This window comes from Pelophylax lessonae, assembly GCF_965119305.1.
Source record: "Pelophylax lessonae genome assembly, chromosome: 3".
In the NCBI taxonomy this organism is placed as follows: Eukaryota; Metazoa; Chordata; class Amphibia; order Anura; family Ranidae; genus Pelophylax; species Pelophylax lessonae.
Genome location: NC_138770.1, coordinates 488,185,451 through 488,206,226, shown reverse-complemented (window position 1 = coordinate 488,206,226; position 20,776 = coordinate 488,185,451). Strand labels below are relative to the sequence as shown.

Below are 20,776 nucleotides of genomic sequence, written 5' to 3'. Positions count from 1 at the left end.
CATCCAAAGTCCCTCTCCTCAAGGGCCTCCCACAGCAAGCCCGGGCCACTATAGTCCTCACCTTCCGGCATATTGTCGTCAGCCATCCAGTGGTCGTGCCGGGTGGCGTACCACTTTAGTGCCCAGTAAGCTTCATCCAGCCACAACTCCTTCCAAATCAGGTTCCACAGCTCCGTCACCCACTCATCCAGGGGTTGCTCTCCTAGGAAAAGTAACTGCAGGGCAACGTATACCTGGAACCGCTGTTCTTCGCTGGGAAGGTTCTCTTTCCGCCTCCACTGCTCATCCTCTAAGGCCTCATACCACATTTCCTTTCGAGTGAAATCTCTCCAGTCCAGTATGGCTTCCTCTGATACAGGCCCATCCTGTTGGACCAAGTGTTGCTGCAACCTCCAGAGAAACTCCTCCTCATATGGGGACGCTGCACGGGTGTTAGCTCGCTCCATAACGTTACCGGTGTCTCCGAGCTGCTTCTCCTCACACTAGGACGCCATCCCACCGCTTGCCACCAATGTAACGGAACAGGGCACCCTTGACTGGGTACCTCCGTTGACAGATGCTCCTAGTGCTTCCCGAGGGGCTCCAAGCACTCCACCAGACACCGTAACCACTTCAGACCCCACGAACCGCCGCAGCTTGGTTGGGGTCTCACCATTTCCTATCCACCCTGGACCTCCGACAAGGCTCCAGGTTCCTGTGAATGAACCTCTCTTTCTCCAGAGAGTGCAGCAGAACAAGCTCTTACACAAGCTCTTACAAGAGCTTAGTGATCCTCTAAGGGAGTATGGAAGACCATAGCAATCCCTTGTAGCATATCCCCCCCAATAAGAGACAGGACTCTAGATTGAGGGTGAACTAACTCTAAAACCTTTTTATTGAACAAGACTTATATACAGTTTTCACCCACAAGGTTACCACCCAGATGGACCTTGTTGAAGACTGGACATGATATTCACAATCCAATAGGAACAGTTTTACACTCTCATACAGTGTACACAATCCCTCCCCTCTGGCTGATTACAGAAGCATATACAGATAAAAGTGTATACAGGGACTAAACTAATTATCTAGCCATCTGGACAGAACAGACACATTCCCTCCCAATACACAAACAATAGGGAAGTCTGCGAATAAAAGTCTTTGTGTCTCTCTCACAGCCAAGCATGGAATACACTGTGTAAGGTGGTATTAAATCTTCATATTTCTATATGAAGATTTTGCTGACAAATCTTTAAGCAATCCAAATTATTACTTATCTGTCTTTCACTCATAGTGACGGTTAGTACCGTCGCAATATTTATTAAAGATAAAGATTAAGGAAAACAATTTAACTAAACAGATTCAATTTTAGTCAAATAAAATGTACTGGAGATTTTAGTCAATTAAATGACTCAAACTGAAACAATTGCAGATGAATTAAAATGGGACTAAAACTAAAAAGGCATTTTAGTCAAAAGTCTAATACGAAATCCAAATTGAAATTTGTTGCCAAAATGAAGACTGTTTAGCATCCTTGGGGATAATTAAAGTGATTGTAAAGTCTCGTTTCTTTTTTTTCAAATAACAAACAGGGTGGCTCGGATCCTCCTCTTCTAGGGTCCCTTTTCTGTGCTCATGGCCCCTCCCTCCTTTTGAGAGCCCAGTGGGGGCACCGAGCCAAGTTACAGCTCCCTGTGTCCATTTAGACTCGGAGCCACGACCCGGCCCCACCCCTTCTCTCTACTGATCTGTCAGAGTAATTGGGGTTTGCTAAGGCTTTTAGGGCTGGAACCCAATACCACTGAAAGAGAATATAGTAGGTTGATTCTAGAATGTTTGTTTTAAATGAGCGCTTAGCTACTTTGAACCAGATCTTGTTCCAGTCCTCTAAATCATTGGGGGTCACCAGATCGCATGCACAGCTTACTACATATGAGAGAGATTCTAGAGGGCACATATTGTTGAGCATGGAAATCAGCCTGGGTGAGCCCAAGGTATGTAAGCAAATGTGTTCAAATACTTGTCTTGGTGCACGGGGAAGCGTACAGTATGCATAGAGGTAGCAGGCAATGGGAAAGCTGTATGTATCTATGGTACTTAGGAGCAAGAGCTTTAATTTATTTTGGTGAGTGCTGTTGAATACTTATTCAATAACTTGCACAAAAATCCTAATTTGTTATATGTACAAAATAACGTAACGACTTGTATACCAATGATACACCTCCCACTTTACACTTTAGTAAAAGTGTAAAGTGGGAGGTGTACCATTGCATATTTTTCATACAAACATCTAATAGAGGCACAGATGGCTTTTGACCTCTACACTAAAAATTTAAAAAAGCATAGTTTTGTTTTACTTTTTCTTTTTCACATGTTTATTGTTTTTTTTTTTTATTCACCATTCATATCTACTCAAAATAGCAAGACTATAAATATGGCAGCAGCACATATCATGATGTGAAACTACTTTGTATATTTTACAGTGATATTCATTTCCTCGTTTCAACAACAAAAATCTACAGAAGTGGAAGTTCCAACCTAATTTACTACAAGTAAGTTGAAATAGGGTCCCTAATCCTAGAACAGGGGCATTTTCTAATAGGCAGGCAGTTAATGCAGGCAGCAGGCAGAAACATATTATAAAATACAGTCCAAATTGGATCCAAAAAAGTAATTAAAGCGGATGAACAGAATTATTTATCAGATGCAGGCTGAATAGTTTGACCTCGATTTAAAAACATAAGTGTCGAACTACAGCATAAGCAAGCTGCAACCTTAAAGAAGTCAGCAGATATCACCCGCTGATTGAATGAAAGAAAAATTACTAATGTAAGAGTTGCCTTAGGCTGGCCATACACTATACAATTTTCTTATTCAATTTCCTTTAGATTTACCTTAAACTATGTAGTGCAAGGGCCTGCCTGACTGCATACAAATTGAAAGTGTTTAGGTTTGACCCTACATTACATGGTTTTGGTAAATCTAAAGGAAAGTTGAACAAGAAAATTGTATAGTGTATGGCCAGCCTTAATTGTATACTAAGCTCAGATATTGAAACCTGATTTCTGACCAAATCCCTTGCCAACTCAAAGGGCATCCACAATACCAGGTCCTAAGTATCTAAGTTTTAAGCAAGACAGGTTCCAAAATGTGTACTTCGTTTTTCACAAGACTACATATATTTTAGTTTTCATAATAAAATGAGACAGGGGGTTGATTTACTAAAGGCAAATAGGAATGCAATTTGCACCAGAGCTTGGTGAATGAGATACCTGTGATTTGCAAAGTGAAACCCTGATCATGTTCTTTTACAAATTCTGTAGCCCCACAGAACAAACAGACAGCGTACAGTCCACATGGGTTTTGTTGCTTAATTGCAGACAGGAAACATGAACTTTTTTCATGAGAAAAGACATAGAGTTTAACCATAACTGCAGCTACAAACAAATAAACACTGCCATTTACATGGCTGAAGAATATATCTGGAGTCATTGCACACAAATACATGAACAATGCATTCCAACAATTTAACTAAGCTTGAGGGCAACACCCCTTGCAAAATTAAAAGCCTGTTTAGTAATTTACCCCAGAGAGCTCTAGTCTAGACTTCATACATCCATAGCTGTATGTAATGCGAAATGGGCTTTAGCTTCAACTTTGGGCTACCCTTCCATTTTAAGTTTCAACTTTAGGTGCTTTTGACAAACTCAGAATTATTATAAAAAGCAGACATATACAATATATATTTAGATATTTTGCTTGCATTAAAAAAAATATAAAATATTATAAATATGTGTTTTGGCCCTGAAATACTTTTCTGTTTGCTGCGTCAGGCTGAATATACAGTAGGTCATACTTGCTGCAGTTTTTTAATAATGTCGGATTTTTGTGACAAAAATGCTGAATGAATCAGCATGCCTCACACAGAATATGCCCTTAGCTGCAGCAGAGAAATGTACATCCCAAGGAAGTAGTACTGTTCAGACCAGTATGGAAAATGCCTACAGGTAAGTGTTTCAGGGGCTATAGTTTATTTTTTCATGAAAGCAGGAATGGTTAAGTTCTGTTTTAATATTAAAATACAGAATTCTCAATATATAATATAAATATTTGTACTTTACAGTTAAACTGTATCAGATCCAAACATGACCAAGCTAGTCCAAATTAACTCTTTCCTTTGCTATTTGATGCATCAGCTGTCATCACTGTATAAACTGTATGTACCATCAGCTACACATACTGTAGTAGACAGCGCTGTGTCCTAAGCATGGTATGGGGTTCCCAGAACATAATCGAGTTGGGCTGAGTGCTGCTCAGCCATTCACATGAAGATTTGTTGTTTTGAGAATGAATAAATGGCCTTCTCTAATTGGCTGAGATGAAGAGGGGGCCAGATGATGTCAGGATCTTCATCTCAGTCAATGAGAGGAAGCCTTTGTATTCAGTCATAAAAATACAAGGGTTATTGTGAATGTCTGAGCAGCGTTCAGCCCAATTCGATTTTGTTTTGGGAATAGGTTGGGAAGTCAACGTACAGCTGCAGGAAAACAACACATACAGTTTATACAGTGCTGACAGCCCGTACATAAATTAGTGATGGAAATTGTTCGATTAGCTCGGTCCAAATGAACAATTTAAAGTATTCATGGAATTCGACTTAAAGTGTATTTAACCCAAGAAAAAAAAAGTGATATTGCAGCTTTCCAGTCCTTAGATGTGGTTCTTGCATTCGTTTATTTAATGCTTTTTTTCTACCTTCAATTTCACCTGATAATCCTGCCAGTAAAAAACTACCTACTCTAGGGGGAGACAACACTCACTCATGGCACTGTTTCTATGGAGAAGCAGTGTTGACGTACTAAGCAACTCTCCTAATTTGGACTGAAAACATCTCACCCTCTCCTTATCTCCATTACACAGAGGGTAGTTATTTTGTAGTTTAAAGATGATAACTGAGAAGGCTGAGAACAGTGAGTTTTCAGTTCAACTAAATACAGAGCAAATAACTTTTATTTACTAGCAGCGCTCTACAACATATAAAAGAGAAATGTTAATAAGCCTCCACCTCTCAGTGAAATAAAAGTGCGATTAAATAGTCCACAAATATAATGTCCTCTACTGGATTGTTAAGAGTCTATAAACAACTTCGCGAGAGTGAAGAAATGTCATCAGCACACCAAGGATTCCTCAAAAGGGTCCGAAGCTTTATTCACATGGTCACACAGTAAAAATACAGAAACATTTCAGAGCCACGTAGGGCCCCTTCATCAGGCAAGTGACGATAAACAACTGCTTGGCATTCACTTGAATAGCTGAAATCTCCACCGTGTGTTAGGTGAGCCACATTCCCCTCTTGACACCTCACTCACTGCAAGCTATTGTCTCTCATTTTACTGATCAGAATAACATGCTCATATGACTGAGAAGCAAGTTTTTTTATGCATTCTTGTGAGTGTTATTTTAAGGGGTCATGTTTATACAATAAAGAGTTTGAACGGGATCACACTATGAGGATCGTTTCTGTACTCTTTGTTTGGGTTTTAGCAAAAGTGAAGACTACTAAAGTGGGGAATGCTAACCAGAAATGATACCATCCCTGTGAGTGGAGAATTGACTATGTTAACCACTTAACGCATAACCACGTATCCCTACGTTGGCTGACTTTAAGTGGTTGTACCGAAGTGATGCCTCATCCCGGTACTGTTTTTTAGATCCAGCGGTCGGCTTTCAGGAGCCGCTCGATCGTTACCCCAGCAAGCAGGAGGGGACACCCCCCCTCACGCTGCCTTCCGGGGCTCGGCCTGGATCTCCTGCCCCACCGCCGACTAGATGGAGTCCCGATCAAAGCCACTTCCGTAACCCGGAGGCGGCGTCCATGACGTCATGTCCGGGTTACTCGGCTGCTAAAGGCGCCAAATTTAAAAAGTGAGTGTATTCAAAAATGCAGTTTTCGGTGTTTTGAATACATTGAAGTGTAGCGGAGGGGTCTAGGGTCTTTTAGATTTTTACATTGCTTGTGACAGCAATAAAAGTTATCAGATTGTTTTTTTTTTTTTTTTTTTAAACCTGTGGTAAAATTAAAAAAAATAAATAAAATAATTAGGAAAAAAAATAAATTTTAGTCGCTGTGAGCTCACGCATAATAAAAAAGTATACGGAAGTCACTCTCGCAAATTAAATCGCTGTTCAAACTACACTTGTGAAGTATCGCCACGATCACCAGAGCGAGAGCAATAATTTAAAAAAAAGAGCTACTCACTAACTCTAAACTGGTAACGGTTAAAAATTTTTAAAACGTCGCCGATGGAGATTTTTATTGACTGTAGTTTGTCGCCATTCCGCGTGTGTGCTTAATTTTAAACCGTAACATGTTGGGTATCTATTTACTCAACGTGACATCATCTTTCTCAATATATATATATAAGTACCTGAAATAAATAAATAAATATACAAAAAAATGGGCTAACTTTATTGTTTATTTATTTTTAAATGCAATGAAATGTAATTTTTCATAATTCTTCCAAAGAAAATGGCGTTTGAAAGACTGCTGCGCAAATCCCGCATGACAAAAAATATTGCAATGACCGCCATTTTATTCTCCAGAGTCTTTGCTAAAAATATATATATAATGTTTGGGGGTTCTAAGTAGTTTTCTAGAAAATACTGATTTTAACTTGTGAACAAAATGTGTCAAAAATGGGCTCGATCCAGAAGTGGTTAAGCTAATCAGTAAAATGAGAGTCAATAGCTTGTGGAGAGTGAGGGTGATTGTGGCTCACCTAATGCACGGTTGTGATTTCAACTACAGTATTCAAGTGGATGTCAAGCATTTGTTTATGGTTTCTTAACAGGCCAGTGGAGGACAATATATTTGTGGACTATTTAATCATACTTTTCTTTCACGGGAAGGTGGAGGCTTAATAATATTTCTCTTTTAAATGTTGTAGAGTGCTTTTGGAGTAATTGTTGCTATTTGCTCTGTATTTATTTGTTTAGCTTATGTTTTAAAAGACAGATGCCTATCATATAAGTATTGGTTAGAATTTCACCTTACCCCAGGAGCGCACAGTATTGGAATATAACATTTTCAGTTCAGTGTACCAGTAATTATAAGCACCCTGGATTTCTATCATGATCAGCAAGTACTGTATTTTTCTGTACTTGCAGAAAATAATAATACATAAAATAATAATCATAATAAAACTAGTGCAGCAACCACATCCAAGGAATGGTAAGCTGAAATGTATTCCATTTTTTCCCCCATTTAAACCCTTGGTGCACTATTTTTCTCCCACTGCACAGTCCTTACCTGCTCCCCATGAAACTTGCACCATGATCTACTTCACACATGCAAGGTTATCCCATGCATGCACTTAAAGGATTTTTAAGCCTATGCTGGGTATGCAATATAAATGCTAGAAACGTGGCAACTCCCTTCAAATTTTGACCTCCCCAGGGGCATATTAAAGAAGCTGGAAATGAGGGAGCAGAAAGAAATTGTAAACTACTTGTTCATAATTTATTTTACGGCTCCAGACTAACATACTTTTTTTTTTATGTTTAAGTGGATATTATTCGATCCATATTTTCTGGCCTGACAGAAAGAATAAGCAAGACAATTTCCAAGCAAATTGTATGCGACCTGTATACAAGAGAAATTTTCACCTTAGAAGAGATGAATTATGTCCTTTCTGACAAAGTGGCTCAAGAAGTTGCAAGAAGATTGGTTACATCTATTCTTAATAAAGGAGAAGAGTCTTGTAGATATTTCCTACAGTCTCTTGAAAATAAAGATAGATTTTTATTTCACAGTCTCATGGGAAAAAGTGAGTATGGCTTTTCTAGAGACACTGTTTGGAAATGGAATAATACCTTTTTGTTTTTTCATATAGAATGATCGCAAATGGCTAATGCAAAATAAAATGCAATTCTTCTACTTTATAAATATACGGTGCCTTAAAAAAGTATTCATACCCTTGAAATTTCCCACATGTTGTAATGTTACAACCAAAAATGTAAATGTATGTTATTGTGATTTTATGTGATAAACCAACACAAAGTGGCACATAATTGTGAAGTGTAAAGAAACATTTTTTAAATGGTTTTCAAAATTCTTTGCAAATAAATATCTGAAAAGTGTGGCGTGCATTTGTATTCAGCCCCGTCTGAGTCAATATTTTGTAGAACCACCTTTTGCTGCAATTACAGCTGCAAGTTTTTTTGGGTATGTCTCTACCAGTTTTGCACATCTAAAGAGTGACATTTTTGCCCATTGTCGCTCAAGCTCTGTTAGATTGGATGGAGAGCATCTGTGAACAGCAATTTTCAAGTCTTGTCACCACAGATTCTAAATTGGATTTAGGTCTGGACTTTGACTAGGCAATTCTAACACATGAATATGCTTTCATCTAAACCATTTAATTGTAGCTCTGGCTGTATGTTTAGGGTCGTTCTCCTGCTGGAAGGTGGACCTCCACCCCAGTGTCAAAGGTGGACCTCCACCCCAGTGTCAAGTCTTTTGCAGACTGGACTGGTGCAAGGATTTTTGACACCCTAGGCGAAATCTGATTTTGCCGCCCCCTTGGCTCTGCCCCGACTCCACCCCCTTTGCCCTGCCCATGTATACCCCACCTTTTTAGACAGATCAGTCTATAACACTATACAGTAATACAATATCAGTGTGTGTTCTTCACTAACCAGAGCTCTGCTCTGCATCCGATGACTCTCTCTCTCTGCCAGGCAAAAACCCTGCCTTAGTGTCTCCAGGCCTAAGCTGTGTCACTGTCACCAACCAACCAGGCACAAGGAGGCACTGACCCTGGAGCGCCTACTACTCCAATCCACTATAGGCTAGCACGTCACGTGATGCTGCCGCTGTACAGGACAGGCTGGCCAGGAGGAAGAGTGGCCTCTAGGAGGCAGAGCTGCTGTACTGGTCTGGAATAGGAGTGGGACAATCACCAGAGAGTCTCTGAGAGAGACAGAAAGGTCACAAACAGTTAGTGTCACTGATCATAGAGGCGTGCAGTGGTGCTGGCAGGGGATCTTTCATTTGCTTCCATTCAGTCACTGCCACTGGGAAACTCAGGACATATCCTCCAGTGCTGCACCCTAATGACTCGGTGATCGGGCAGATGAAAACTTACAGCATGGAGACTGGCAGGAGAGTAGGGAAATCAGTGGCCAGGCGCCCTAGGCGGAAGTGCGCCCTAGGCAGTTAGCCTAGCGTTAGCATTGACCCTGTTTGCAGACTCCAACAAGTTTTCTTCTAAGATTGCCATGTATTTGGCTCCATGCATTTTCCCATCAACTCTGACCAGCTTCCCTGCTCCTGCTGAAGAAAAGCTGCCCCCACCATGTTTATGGTGGGGATGGTGTGTTCAGGGTGATGTGCAGTGTTAGTTTTCTGCCACACACAGCATTTTGCTTTTAGGCCGAAAAGTTTAATTTTGGTCTCCTCTGACCAGAGCACCTTCTTCCACATTTGCTGTGTCCCCCCACATGGCTTCTTGCAAACTACAAACAGGATTTCTTATGCCTTTCTTTCAACAATGGCTTTCTTCTTGCTACTCTTCTATAAAGGCCAGATTTGTGGAACGCACGACTAATAGTTGTCCTGTGGACAGATTCTCCCACCTGAGCTGTGTATCTCTGCAGCTCCTCCAAAGTTTTTAATTAATGTTCTCCTTGCCCGACATGTCAGTTTAGGTGGATGGCCATGTCTTAGTAGGTTTACAATTGTGCCATACTCTTTCCATTTTTGGATGATAGATTAAACAGTGCTCCATGAGATGTTTAATCCTTGGGATATTTTATTTTAACCTAACCCTGCTTTAAACTTCTCCACAATTTTATCCCTGACCTGTCTGGTGTGTTCCTTGGCATTCACGATGCTGTTTGTTCACTGAGGTTCTCTAACAAACCTCTGAGGGCTTCACAGAACAGCTGTCTTTATACTTAGATTAAATCACACACAGGTGGACTCTATTTACTAGTTAGATGACTTTTGAAAGCAATTGGTTCCACCAGATTTTAGTTAGGGGTATCAGAGTAAAAGGGGGCTGAAAAGAAATGCACGCCACACTTTTCAGATATTTATTTGTAAAAAATATTGAAAACCATTTATCATTTTCCTTCCATTTCACATGTGCCATTTTGTGCTGGTCTATCACATTAAATCCTAATAAAATAGATTTACATTTTTAGTTGTAACATGACAAAATGTGGAAAATTCTAAGGGGTACGAATACTTTTTCAAGACACTGTATCTGTTGTGGTAACGTCATAATTAGTACTTTAATTATAGTCACAAGCTGACGTGCAAGAAATTGTCATACTCTAGTGAGCAACAATACAAATATCAATATGTATACAAAGACTGGTGTTGTTCAAACTCTTAAGTATATGTGCTTCAGCATATCATTATCAATTCATAACCTGTGCTATATATCATATTTCTTGAAGTGCTAAAATGGCAGGGCAGTACAACCCCCCCCCAAATACCCTTTTTTGGAAAGTAGACACCCCAAGGAATTTCCTGAGAGGCATGTTAGAGAAAGGGAATACAATAAGACACGTGGCCACTCACTAAAACTAGAGGAAAAACGGTTTAACCTTAAAATGCGTAAGGGGTTCTTCACTGTCAGAGCAGTAAGGATGTGGAATTCGCTTCCACAAGCAGTCGTATCAGCAGGAGGCGTCAATAGTTTCAAAAAACTATTAGATGGGCACCTTAAAGACCACAACACACAGGGGTATACAATGTACGGTTAACAGCAAACACACACATCATCATAGGTTGAACTGGATGGACTGATGTCTTTTTTCAACCTCACAAACTATGTAACTATGTTAAGCTCATTGAATATTTCATTTTTTTGTCACAGGTGTTTGAAAAATGACTAAATAAAAAAAAATGATTTTTGTTTTACACAAAGGTGTCATTGAAATGATATATTGCTTACACATGCCATGGGTATATGTGGAATTGCACCCCAAAATACATTCTGCTGCTTGTTTTTTGCTTTGTTGCTGGCAGTCTGGTCTTCCAGGCTGGCTTAAGTGTAATGAGTTAATTAGCATGTTGATTGGGATTAGCCATGAGTCCGCTTTACCTCGTTCTCTATTCATTGTGTGATCTTTTTGGTAAATATTCATGTTGTGACTAATATACTTCTCAAGTATATAAAAGTCTGTTTCTTTTTCAATAAAGGAATTAGTCGTTTCCAGTATACAAACTAAGTGTCAGGCTAGCTTTGTATGACAGTGGCTGGGATTTGATATCTATGTTAATGACTGTGAGGAAGCCGTATACTGACGGAAGACCACAAGTACAGTGTGGGTCTGAGGTTCAGTTACAGATTGGTTTCGGGGTCCTGTACACGGTTAGACTGCCAAAAAGATTCACACATGTGGTATCCCTGTACTCAGGAGAAGCAGCAGACTGTATTTTGGGGTGTCATTTCACATATAGCCATGGCATGTTTGAGCAATATATAGTTTAAGTGACAACTTTGTGTAAAAAAAAAAAAAAAAACTGGATTTAAAATCCTTTTTGCTGATGTTCATTGACGGACACAGCTCCATAGCTTCTTGACCAATGGGTTTATGCTGCTCTCCATAGGAGTAGGACACTAGGTGTAAAACATTTTGACCACACCTATAAGGCAGTCCCAGTGGGTATACTCCCTCTTCCTGCTAAAGGACTTCAGTTTTGTAACAAGCAGTGTCAGAAAAACATAAAACCCAACTCAATAGAGGGGGTTCGTGTCCATCAATGAACATCAGAGAAAAGGATTTTACGATAAGACAAAAATCCAGTTTCCTCTTTCGTTCATTGACGGACACAGCTCCATATCCTCTTGACTGATGGGACGTCCCAAAGCAATGTCAATATGAGGGGTGGGAATACCACAGTAAGAAAAATCACACTTCCCAAAGGCTAAACAACTGGAGCTCACCGGACAAAAATAACAAATATACCCTCAAAGATGACCTCTCCAACAGCGGCCTGCAAAACCTTTCAGCCAAAAGAAGCATCCGCAGATGCCACCACATCCACGTTATAAAATTTTGTGAAAGTAGGCACAGACGACCATGTGGCCACCTTGCATACCTGCATCACTGATGACGGAAGGCCCAGGAGTCACTAAGCGCCCTCGAGCATCACCTTGTCTCTGTAAACCACAAGGTAAGGGGAACGACAGGACAACGCAGCCAGCTCTGACACCTTGCGCGCAGAAGTAATAGTCACCAAGAATATTTTCAAAGGGCGGTTTCTGCAGAACCGACAGCACCAAATTTAGGTCCCACGGACATCTCACAGGGGGAGCCAGGTGGCAGACTCCTGAACAAAGGTTTGAACCAAGGAATTTGTGGCCAATGGGCATTGAAAGAAAATCATCAGGGCCAATATTTGGCCTTTGATGGTACCCAAGGCCAAACGCTGATCTACACCTCTGGAGAAACTAAAAGACACAAGACACCAAGAAGGGAAGGGGGAAACCCCCCCCCCCCCCGAGATTCCCACCAAATAATGTACGTCCTCCAGACACGATGATATATCTTCCTAGAAGTAGATTTTCTAGCTTTTAACAGCATAGGAATCACAGATTCAGATACCCCTCTATCCTTCAACACCTGGCTTTCAATAGCCAGGCCGTCAAAGCCAGTGACTGTAAAGCAGGGTTAACAGATTTTCTCTGAGAGGGAGTCTTCAAGGGACATCGGCGACCAGCCATACTAGGTCTGCGTACCAGGACCTGTGAGGCCAGTCTAGTGCCACTAGACTAGAGCGATGACCGGAATCCCTTCTGCCTCGATCCTTCGCAGAAGTCATGGCAGAAGAGTCAGCGGAGGAAATGCGTACATTAGACGATATTGGCTCCAAGAAGCTATAAGAGCATCCGTGGCGTCGGCCAGAGGATCCCGAGACCTTGCTATGAACCTCTGCACATTCCTATTGAGACAAGAGGCCAACAGGTCCACATCAGGAGTCCCCCACCTGAGGCACTGTTGATGAAACACCTCCTGGTGGAGAGACCATTCTCCCTGATCCAACTTCTGCCGACTGAGGTAATCTGCCTGCCAATTTTCCACCCCTGGAATATGCACGGCAGAGATGGCTGGAACAAAGAGTTCTGCTTATATTAGAATACCGGCTACTTCCCGGGCCGCTAAGGGACTATTGGTGCCCCCTTGATATTTGACATATGCCATGGCTGTGGAATTGTCCGATTGAATCCTCACTGGGCACCCCTGCAGATGATCCGTTCAATGCATTAGGCAAAGCCCGATCGCCCGAATTTCCAGGATATTGATTGGTAGACTGGACTCCTCCTAAGTCCAAACCCCCTGAGCCGGATCCTTACCCAAGACACCTCCCAATCCGGAGAGGCTGGCATCCATTGTGACCACCATCCAGTACAGGGGGAGAAAGGATTTTCCCTGTTGAAGTGCCGGAGAGTGGAGCCACCAGATCAGGGATCCCCTCGTACTCCAGCTCAACAGGATCAGATTGTTTAGAGCCCATGGGTTATTGTTCTATTTGACAAGGATCTCCTTCTGTAGAGACCTGGTATGGAACTGAGCAAACGGAACCCGCCTCAAAGGTGGAGACCATGAGGCCAAGCACTTGCATGCAAGTTCTGAGGGATGATCGTGGGTTGGACAGCAGGAGCCATGTCACATCCTGCAACTTTTTTGAGTTTTACCTCCAGAAGAAATACCCGGGCTAGGGTTGTGTCCAGGGTCAGGCCCAGATAGTCTAGTTTTTTGGACAGAACCAGAACAGATTTTTGGAAATTCAGTTACCAGCTGAACTCTTGCAAAGTTCGCACCGAAATGTCAAGATGGTCTTTCAGGGCATTTGGAGACTCTGCTCATAGAAGGAGATAATCCAGCTACCTCAGCACCACAATCCCCTTCTGCCTCAAAAAAGCAATCACCGGGGCCAACACTTTTGTAAATACCCAATGAGCCGAGGCGAGACCAAAGGATAATGCCACGAATTGATGGTGCTCCTCGCCCACGGCAAAGGGAAGGAAACGCTGATGCCCGACATATATTGGGATATGAAGGTAAGCGTCCTTGATATTGATAAAGGCCAGGAAATCCCATTGATGAAGGGATGCCACCACCGTGCAAATGGCCTCCATTTGAAATTTCTGAACCCACACAAAGGGTTTCAAAGCCTTGAGTTTCAGAATGGGACGGACCTTGCCTTCCTTCCTGGGAACATTAAACAGGTTTCAATAAAATAAAAGATGTAGCGCTAATCATAAAAACAAATAAAGAAAGTCCACATGAATTAATATAATCCACATGATAATGTGAAGCCACACCAACAATCTTGAATGTGTGAAGAGGTGCAATAGATCCGCCACCAACAGAGGTATCCAAAATACCCTTACCAGATCAACAGATCAGAGGGGCCATATACATCAGATGTGACAATCTGTGAAGCATCGATCTAGAGACACTGAACAAATCCACATCCTGTTTTCCAACTCAAGCCACTAAACTGCTTTGGTATTCTCTAAAAAAAAAAGAGGAAAAGATGCCTCTCATGGTGTGGTAAATCAAACATACAGTGCCTTGCGAAAGTATTCGGCCCCCTTGAAATTTGCGACCTTTTGCCACATTTCAGGCTTCAAAACATAAAGATATAAAACTGTAATTTTTTGTGAAGAATCAACAACATGTGGGACACAATCATGAAATGGAACGAAATGTATTGGATATTTCAAACTTTGTTAACAAATAAAAAACTGAAAAATTGGGCGTGCAAAATTATTCAGCCCCTTTACTTTCAGTGCAGCAAACTCTCTCCAGAAGTTCAGTGAGGATCTCTAAATGATCCAATGTTGACCTAAATGACTAATGATGATAAATAGAATCCACCTGTGTGTAATCAAGTCTCCGTATAAATGCACCTGCACTGTGATAGTCTCGGAGGTCTGTTTAAAGCGCAGAGAGCATCATGAAGAACAAGGAACACACCAGGCAGGTCCGAGATACTGTTGGAGAAGTTTAAAGCCGGATTTGGATACAAAAAGATTTCCCAAGCTTTAAACATCCCAAGGAGCACTGTGCAAACGATAATATTGAATGGAAGGAGTATCAGACCACTGCAAATCTACGAAGACCTGGCCGTCCCTCTAAACTTTCAGCTCATACAAGGAGAAGACTGATCAGAGATGCAGCCAAGAGGCTCGTGATCACTCTGGATGAACTGCAGAGATCTACAGCTGAGGTGGGAGACTGTCCATAGGACAACAATCAGTCGTATACTGCACAAATCTGGCCTTTATGGAAGAGTGGCAAGAAGAAAGCCATTTCTTAAAGATATCCATAAAAAGTTTCATTTAAAGTTTGCCACAAGCCACCTGGGAGACACACCAAACATGTGGATGAAGGTGCTCTGGTCAGATGAAACCAAAATCGAACTTTTTGGCAACAATGCAAAACGTTGTTTGGCGTAAAAGCAACACAGCTCATCACCCTGAACACACCATCCCCACTGTCAAACATGGTGGTGGCAGCATCATGGTTTGGGCCTGATTTTCTTCAGCAGGGACAGGGAAGATGGTTAAAATTGATGGGAAGATGGATGGAGCCAAATACAGGACCATTCTGGAAGAAAACCTGATGGAGTCTGCAAATGACCTGAGACTGGGACGGAGATTTGTCTTCCAACAAGACAATGATCCAAAACATAATGCAAAATCTACAATGGAATGGTTCACAAATAAACATATCCAGGTTTTAGAATGGCCAAGTCAAAGTCCAGACCTAAATCCAATAGAGAATCTGTGGAAAGAACTGAAAACTGCTGTTCACAAACGCTCTCCATCCAACCTCACTAAGCTCGAGCTGTTTTGCAAGGAGGAATGGGCAAAAATTTGAGTCTCTCGATGTGCAAAACTGATAGAGACATACCCTAAGCGACTTACAGCTGTAATCGCAGCAAAAGGTGGCGCTACAAAGTATTAACTTAAGGGGGCTGAATAATTTTGCATGACAGAGTCTATATGTAAGAGGTTCCTTATCAATCCAGCGTCTCAGAATAAGTAGTCGGGCTTGAAACAGAGCTCGCGCCGCTGCCTCCCGTAAGTAGCAGTCATCTATAATGTGATCCAGTATACCCAAGAGGCAGTGCTTGGGATCCAAAGGAATCGCCAAGCCCAGAACCCTGCTTATAGTGGAGGTCACTGAGGTCCAATACCGGTGCAATTTCGGGCATCTCCATAGTAAGTGTATAAGGTCCCCCACATCCCTCTCACATCTATTGCACACATTGTCCGGGCGGAGACCCATAGCATGTAATTTTGCCGGGGTATGATGTACTCGTAGTAAGATATATAATTAGGATACCTGATGGGAAACATTGAGTGAACATATTCTGACTGACTCCAAGGCCTCCTCCCATTGCTCAGCGGGTACCTCCCCCACATCTCCGCTCCATTGGTCACACGCTTTGCACGGATATCTGTCTAAGTATGAACCCAGAAGGGCTGCATAACAAGCTGATATAAAGCCCTTAGTAGAGGTATATTGCTCCATAAGGAAAAATACCGGTGTGGAGGACAAGCTGGAGTGGGACAAGGAAGGTTGAGCCCGGCACGCATGCCGAAGCTGCAGGTGATAGTACTTCATATTATGTGGCAAAGAAAACCGAAGTTGCAATTGCTCGAAGAGCAGTAGCTCCCCATTGAGCAGGATGTGTTTAAGATGGGACACCCCATACGTCAGCCACCTACCAGCCTGATCCAGCTTGTCCAGCTCAGGGTAAGAACGATTATGCCAAATGGGACTATAAGAAGTATATCCGGTAACCAGTTGTAGCTGTTTGGCCTTATCCCAGATCTTCTGAAGAAGTCTATAGGTAGGGTAGAGTTTATTGGATTTAGCAAAAAGTTGAGCCACCAACCCCTCAGGAATGCCAGTGGCACCCGTAAAATACCCCATCATTTTCAGAGCCAGACCGCCCCCCGTCCCAGCCATCGCCCCAACCAGGTGCTGCAGCTGAGAGGCTAAATAATAAATCCAGGGATTAGGGAGAGAAAGGCCTCCCAAATCCCTAGGCTTCTGTAGTTGCTCAATCCGGATCCGGGCCGCCCGCCCCCCGCCATATAAGAGTCCTGAATAACGTGTTGACCACCCTGAATATTTTCAGCGTAATAACCACTGGGGAGTTGTGCAAGAAATACAAGAGCTGCGGCATCAGAACCATCTTAATCAGGTTCACCGACCCGCAAACCGATAACCACAGCTTGTCCCAGACCCTAATCGTATCGCGAAACCGAGCAAGGAGCGGGTGCACATTTAAGCTACAATAGTGGAGTGGATCCGCAGAAATCACCACCCCCCAAATATTTAAAGGTAGTTACCACGGGGACTGGACAGACCGTACCCAGGAGAGGATCCACCGGTTTAGCCAGCGGCAGTAAGGCTGACTTGGACCAATTGATAGTGAGGCCAGAAAATCGGCCAAACTCCATTATGGTGGCCATGGTAGCTTGCAAGGAAGCCCCCGAGTCCCCAAGCAGCAGGAGCATGTCGTCCGCATATAGCAGAATCTTTTCCTGAAGGGGGCCAAAGTGAAACCCATCTATGGCGTCCTGCGATCGAATGGTAGCCGCAAGCGGCTCAATAGCCAGCGCGAACAGGAGCGGGGATAGTGGACATCCCTGTCTGGTGCCCCTCCCCAAGTAAAAGTGCTCAGATATTCTGCCACCCTCCCTGATGGAAGCCTGAGGACGGTAATAAAGCAGTCTCACCCAGGAGATAAATAGAGGGCCAAACCCAAACTTTTCCAACACCGCCCATAAGTAGTCCCATTCGACGCTGTTGAGCGCTTTGTTAGCATCTATGATAACAACACTCTGTCCCCCGCATTATCCGCCGGTGTCTGCATGGCTACAAACAAGCGGCGAAGATTGATTGCGGTGGACCTATTCGGCATAAAACCCGCCTGGTCCTCGTGGACAATATGTGCAATAATGGTAGTTTACCTGGCTTTAGTAATAGAACAATACTGGCCTTAGTCATGGAGTCCGGCAGAGCTCCCACCTCTCTTGCAGCATTGAAGACCCTCAGCAACTCCAGTACAAGCACCTCAGAGTATTGCTGATACATTTCGACCGGGAGGCCATCATCACCAGGGGCCTTGGAACCCAGAAATGGGGGCCTCCAGATCTGCGCTCTGACGCTCCGTCAGCCTCGGAAGAGTGATTGCATCCAAATACCGCCGAAGGTCCGCCGGTGCATAAGACACCTTAGAGGAATACAGATCAGAATAAAAGCGTACCAATTCCGTCATAATAGTATCAGGCGTGTTGGCCATTCGTCCCCCTACCAATTTGAGGGCCCCAATGGGGGGAGCTGAGGGGCGCACCCCCACAATACGCGATAGCAGGCGGCCCATCCGCTCCCCCTCCTCATAGAATGTGGTTTTAGCAAAGAAACGCTTCTTATCCACTTTAGACTGTACCTCTCCCACCCACACCTTCTGTGCAGATAGCCATGCATCCCTCGTAGCATCCGAAGGGTTGGCAACATACTCCTCCTCCAACTCATGGGTGCGCCGAGCCAAATGCTCCTCAAAATGTTTAGAGGCGTTTTGCACTTTTTTAATGTTAGCAATCAAAATGCCTCGAAGGAAGCACTTAAAGGCATCCCACCGTGCAAGAGAATCAGGAAATTGGATATTATCCAAAAAGTAACGGGTGATTTCAGCGGAGATATTAGCATCTGGTGGAAAAAGCTTCAGCCAGAAAGCATTCAGGCGCCAAGGGGCCCTACGCAAACCGGTCTGAGGCCGTACAGTAAGCCAGACCACCAATGGGGAGTGGTCCGAAATCCCCCGCAAAGCATATTCCACCCGTTCCACCAACGCGAGCGCAGCCACCGTGCCCACGCATAGGTCGATACGGGAGAGGGAGGAATGGGTCTTAGAAAAGCAGGAAAATTGGACCTCGTCAGGGTGGCGCAAACGCCATATATCCATCCAGCCCAACTCCCCCAGAAAACGCTCGAGGGCAGTACCCCTAGCGGAAACCATCCGGGGAGCAGGTGGATGTCTATCACTGGCAGGATCCAATATCCCATTAAAATCACCAAGCACAAAAAGGGGTTCTTCCGCCTTATCAGCGGTAAACAGGAGAAATTCACGGAGCACCTGGGAAGAGAACGGAGGAGGAATATAAACCACCGCTAAAGCACATACAGCCTGAAATAATTTACAATGCAGAAATACAAAACGTCCCTCAGGATTCACCCTCACCCCCAACTCCTGGAAGGCCAGGGCCCTATGCACCAAAACACTCACCCCCCTGGAGTAAGAAGAGTGAGTGGAGTGGTAACCCCAACCCACCCAGGAGTATCCCAGACACCCCACAGATTCCTCTACCAGGTGAGTCTCCTGCAGTCCTATGATAGCTGGATGATACTTGCACAGTGGAGCAGCTATCATGGCCCTCTTCTGAGGACAACCAAGACCCCGCACATTCCACGAGACTATAGGTAGTCCAGCCATGCAGTAACAAATCTTGCGAATCGGGTACCAGCCACAGAAGCCGACACCCACGGCAGGGAACCGTATGGCAGCAGAGTCGAATGGAGCCAATGCTTTCGAGAAGTCCACAGCCAAGATACTGTCCAGTCCAATGGTGTGTGCGATTCCTCAAAGACAAAGAAAAAGAAAAAAAGAACATGGTCCAACAGGACAAGGCACAACGGTGCCTCATCATAGCACAGGAGGCGGGAAAAAGAACCAGTCAGTCCACCGGGGGCGTCAACCCCACAAACCAGTGATGGCCCGCCAGCCTGTTGTGCGCAACTGCGCAAACTGCTCTGTGTAATCCGGGTACGATGCATTCGCCAGCACTCCGTCGAGAAAAGTAGCATGCAATGGATGGAGCACATCTGTGCCAGTACAACAAGGATATGAGCCCCGGCTGGGGAATTCTTTCACAGGGTCCAAACTGGGAAAAATGCAGAGTCCACATTAAGATGCCCCTCACTCACCGGGATCGGCCCATTGGCGTTGACGGAGGGAGGGCTCATGTATATGCAGCCAACTCGCAGCGTCAGCGGCAGTATCAAGAAAGTGCGCCCTACCCTCCGCAGTGACCCGGAGACAGGCTGGGTACAGCATGGCATAGATCAGCCTGATGCGTCGGAGACGTTGCTTGACATCGGCGAACTTGGCCCGCTGCTTTTGGACCTCCGCAGAGAAGTCCGGATAGAAGGAAACCCTGGCCCCATTGAACTTAATCTCCGCCTTTTCTCTGGCCAGCCGTAGCACCTTCTCCCTGTCCCTATAGTGTAATAACTTTGCCAATATGGGTCTGGGAGCGTTACCAGGCAGTGCTCTGGTGGGGACCCGATGGGCCCTTTCCACCGCAAACATAGGTGAGAAGGATTCCTTGCCAAACACATCACATAGCCAAGATTCAATAAATTCGGTAGGATCCCTGCCCTCGACCTTCTCAGGAAGTCCCACAATGCGCACATTGTTGCGCCGCAATCTATTTTCGATATCATCAGTCTTGTCTTTATTGATCTGTGCCTGTCTCGCAGTAGATCTGGACTCAGTAATCAGTGGCGGCAGCTGGTCTTCCAGGTCGCTAATACGGCTTTCCGCAGCAGTAGTGCGTTCACGGATCTTTTGTAGGTTCTGGCGAAGGAGAGCCACCTCTTCAGTGAGACTCCCCAGACGGTCCTTAACAGTATTCACAGAGGCAGTACAGTTGTGCACGGTATGAAGTATTTGGCTAACTGTAGGCTGTGTCCC

At 43.8% G+C, this 20,776-nt stretch overlaps 1 protein-coding gene across 1 annotated transcript in view; it reads left to right on the top strand.

Annotated features, from left to right (window-relative positions):
• NLRC4 (NLR family CARD domain containing 4) overlaps positions 1-20,776 on the top strand; it is a 200,985-nt gene that overhangs the window by 81,453 nt on the left and 98,756 nt on the right. Inside the window, exons 2-3 of the mRNA XM_082251347.1 lie at positions 2,463-2,531; positions 7,545-7,805. Of these exons, the coding sequence (XP_082107473.1) occupies position 2,531; positions 7,545-7,805 (262 nt within the window). The 5' untranslated portion in view covers positions 2,463-2,530. The remainder of the gene's footprint in view (positions 1-2,462; positions 2,532-7,544; positions 7,806-20,776) is intronic.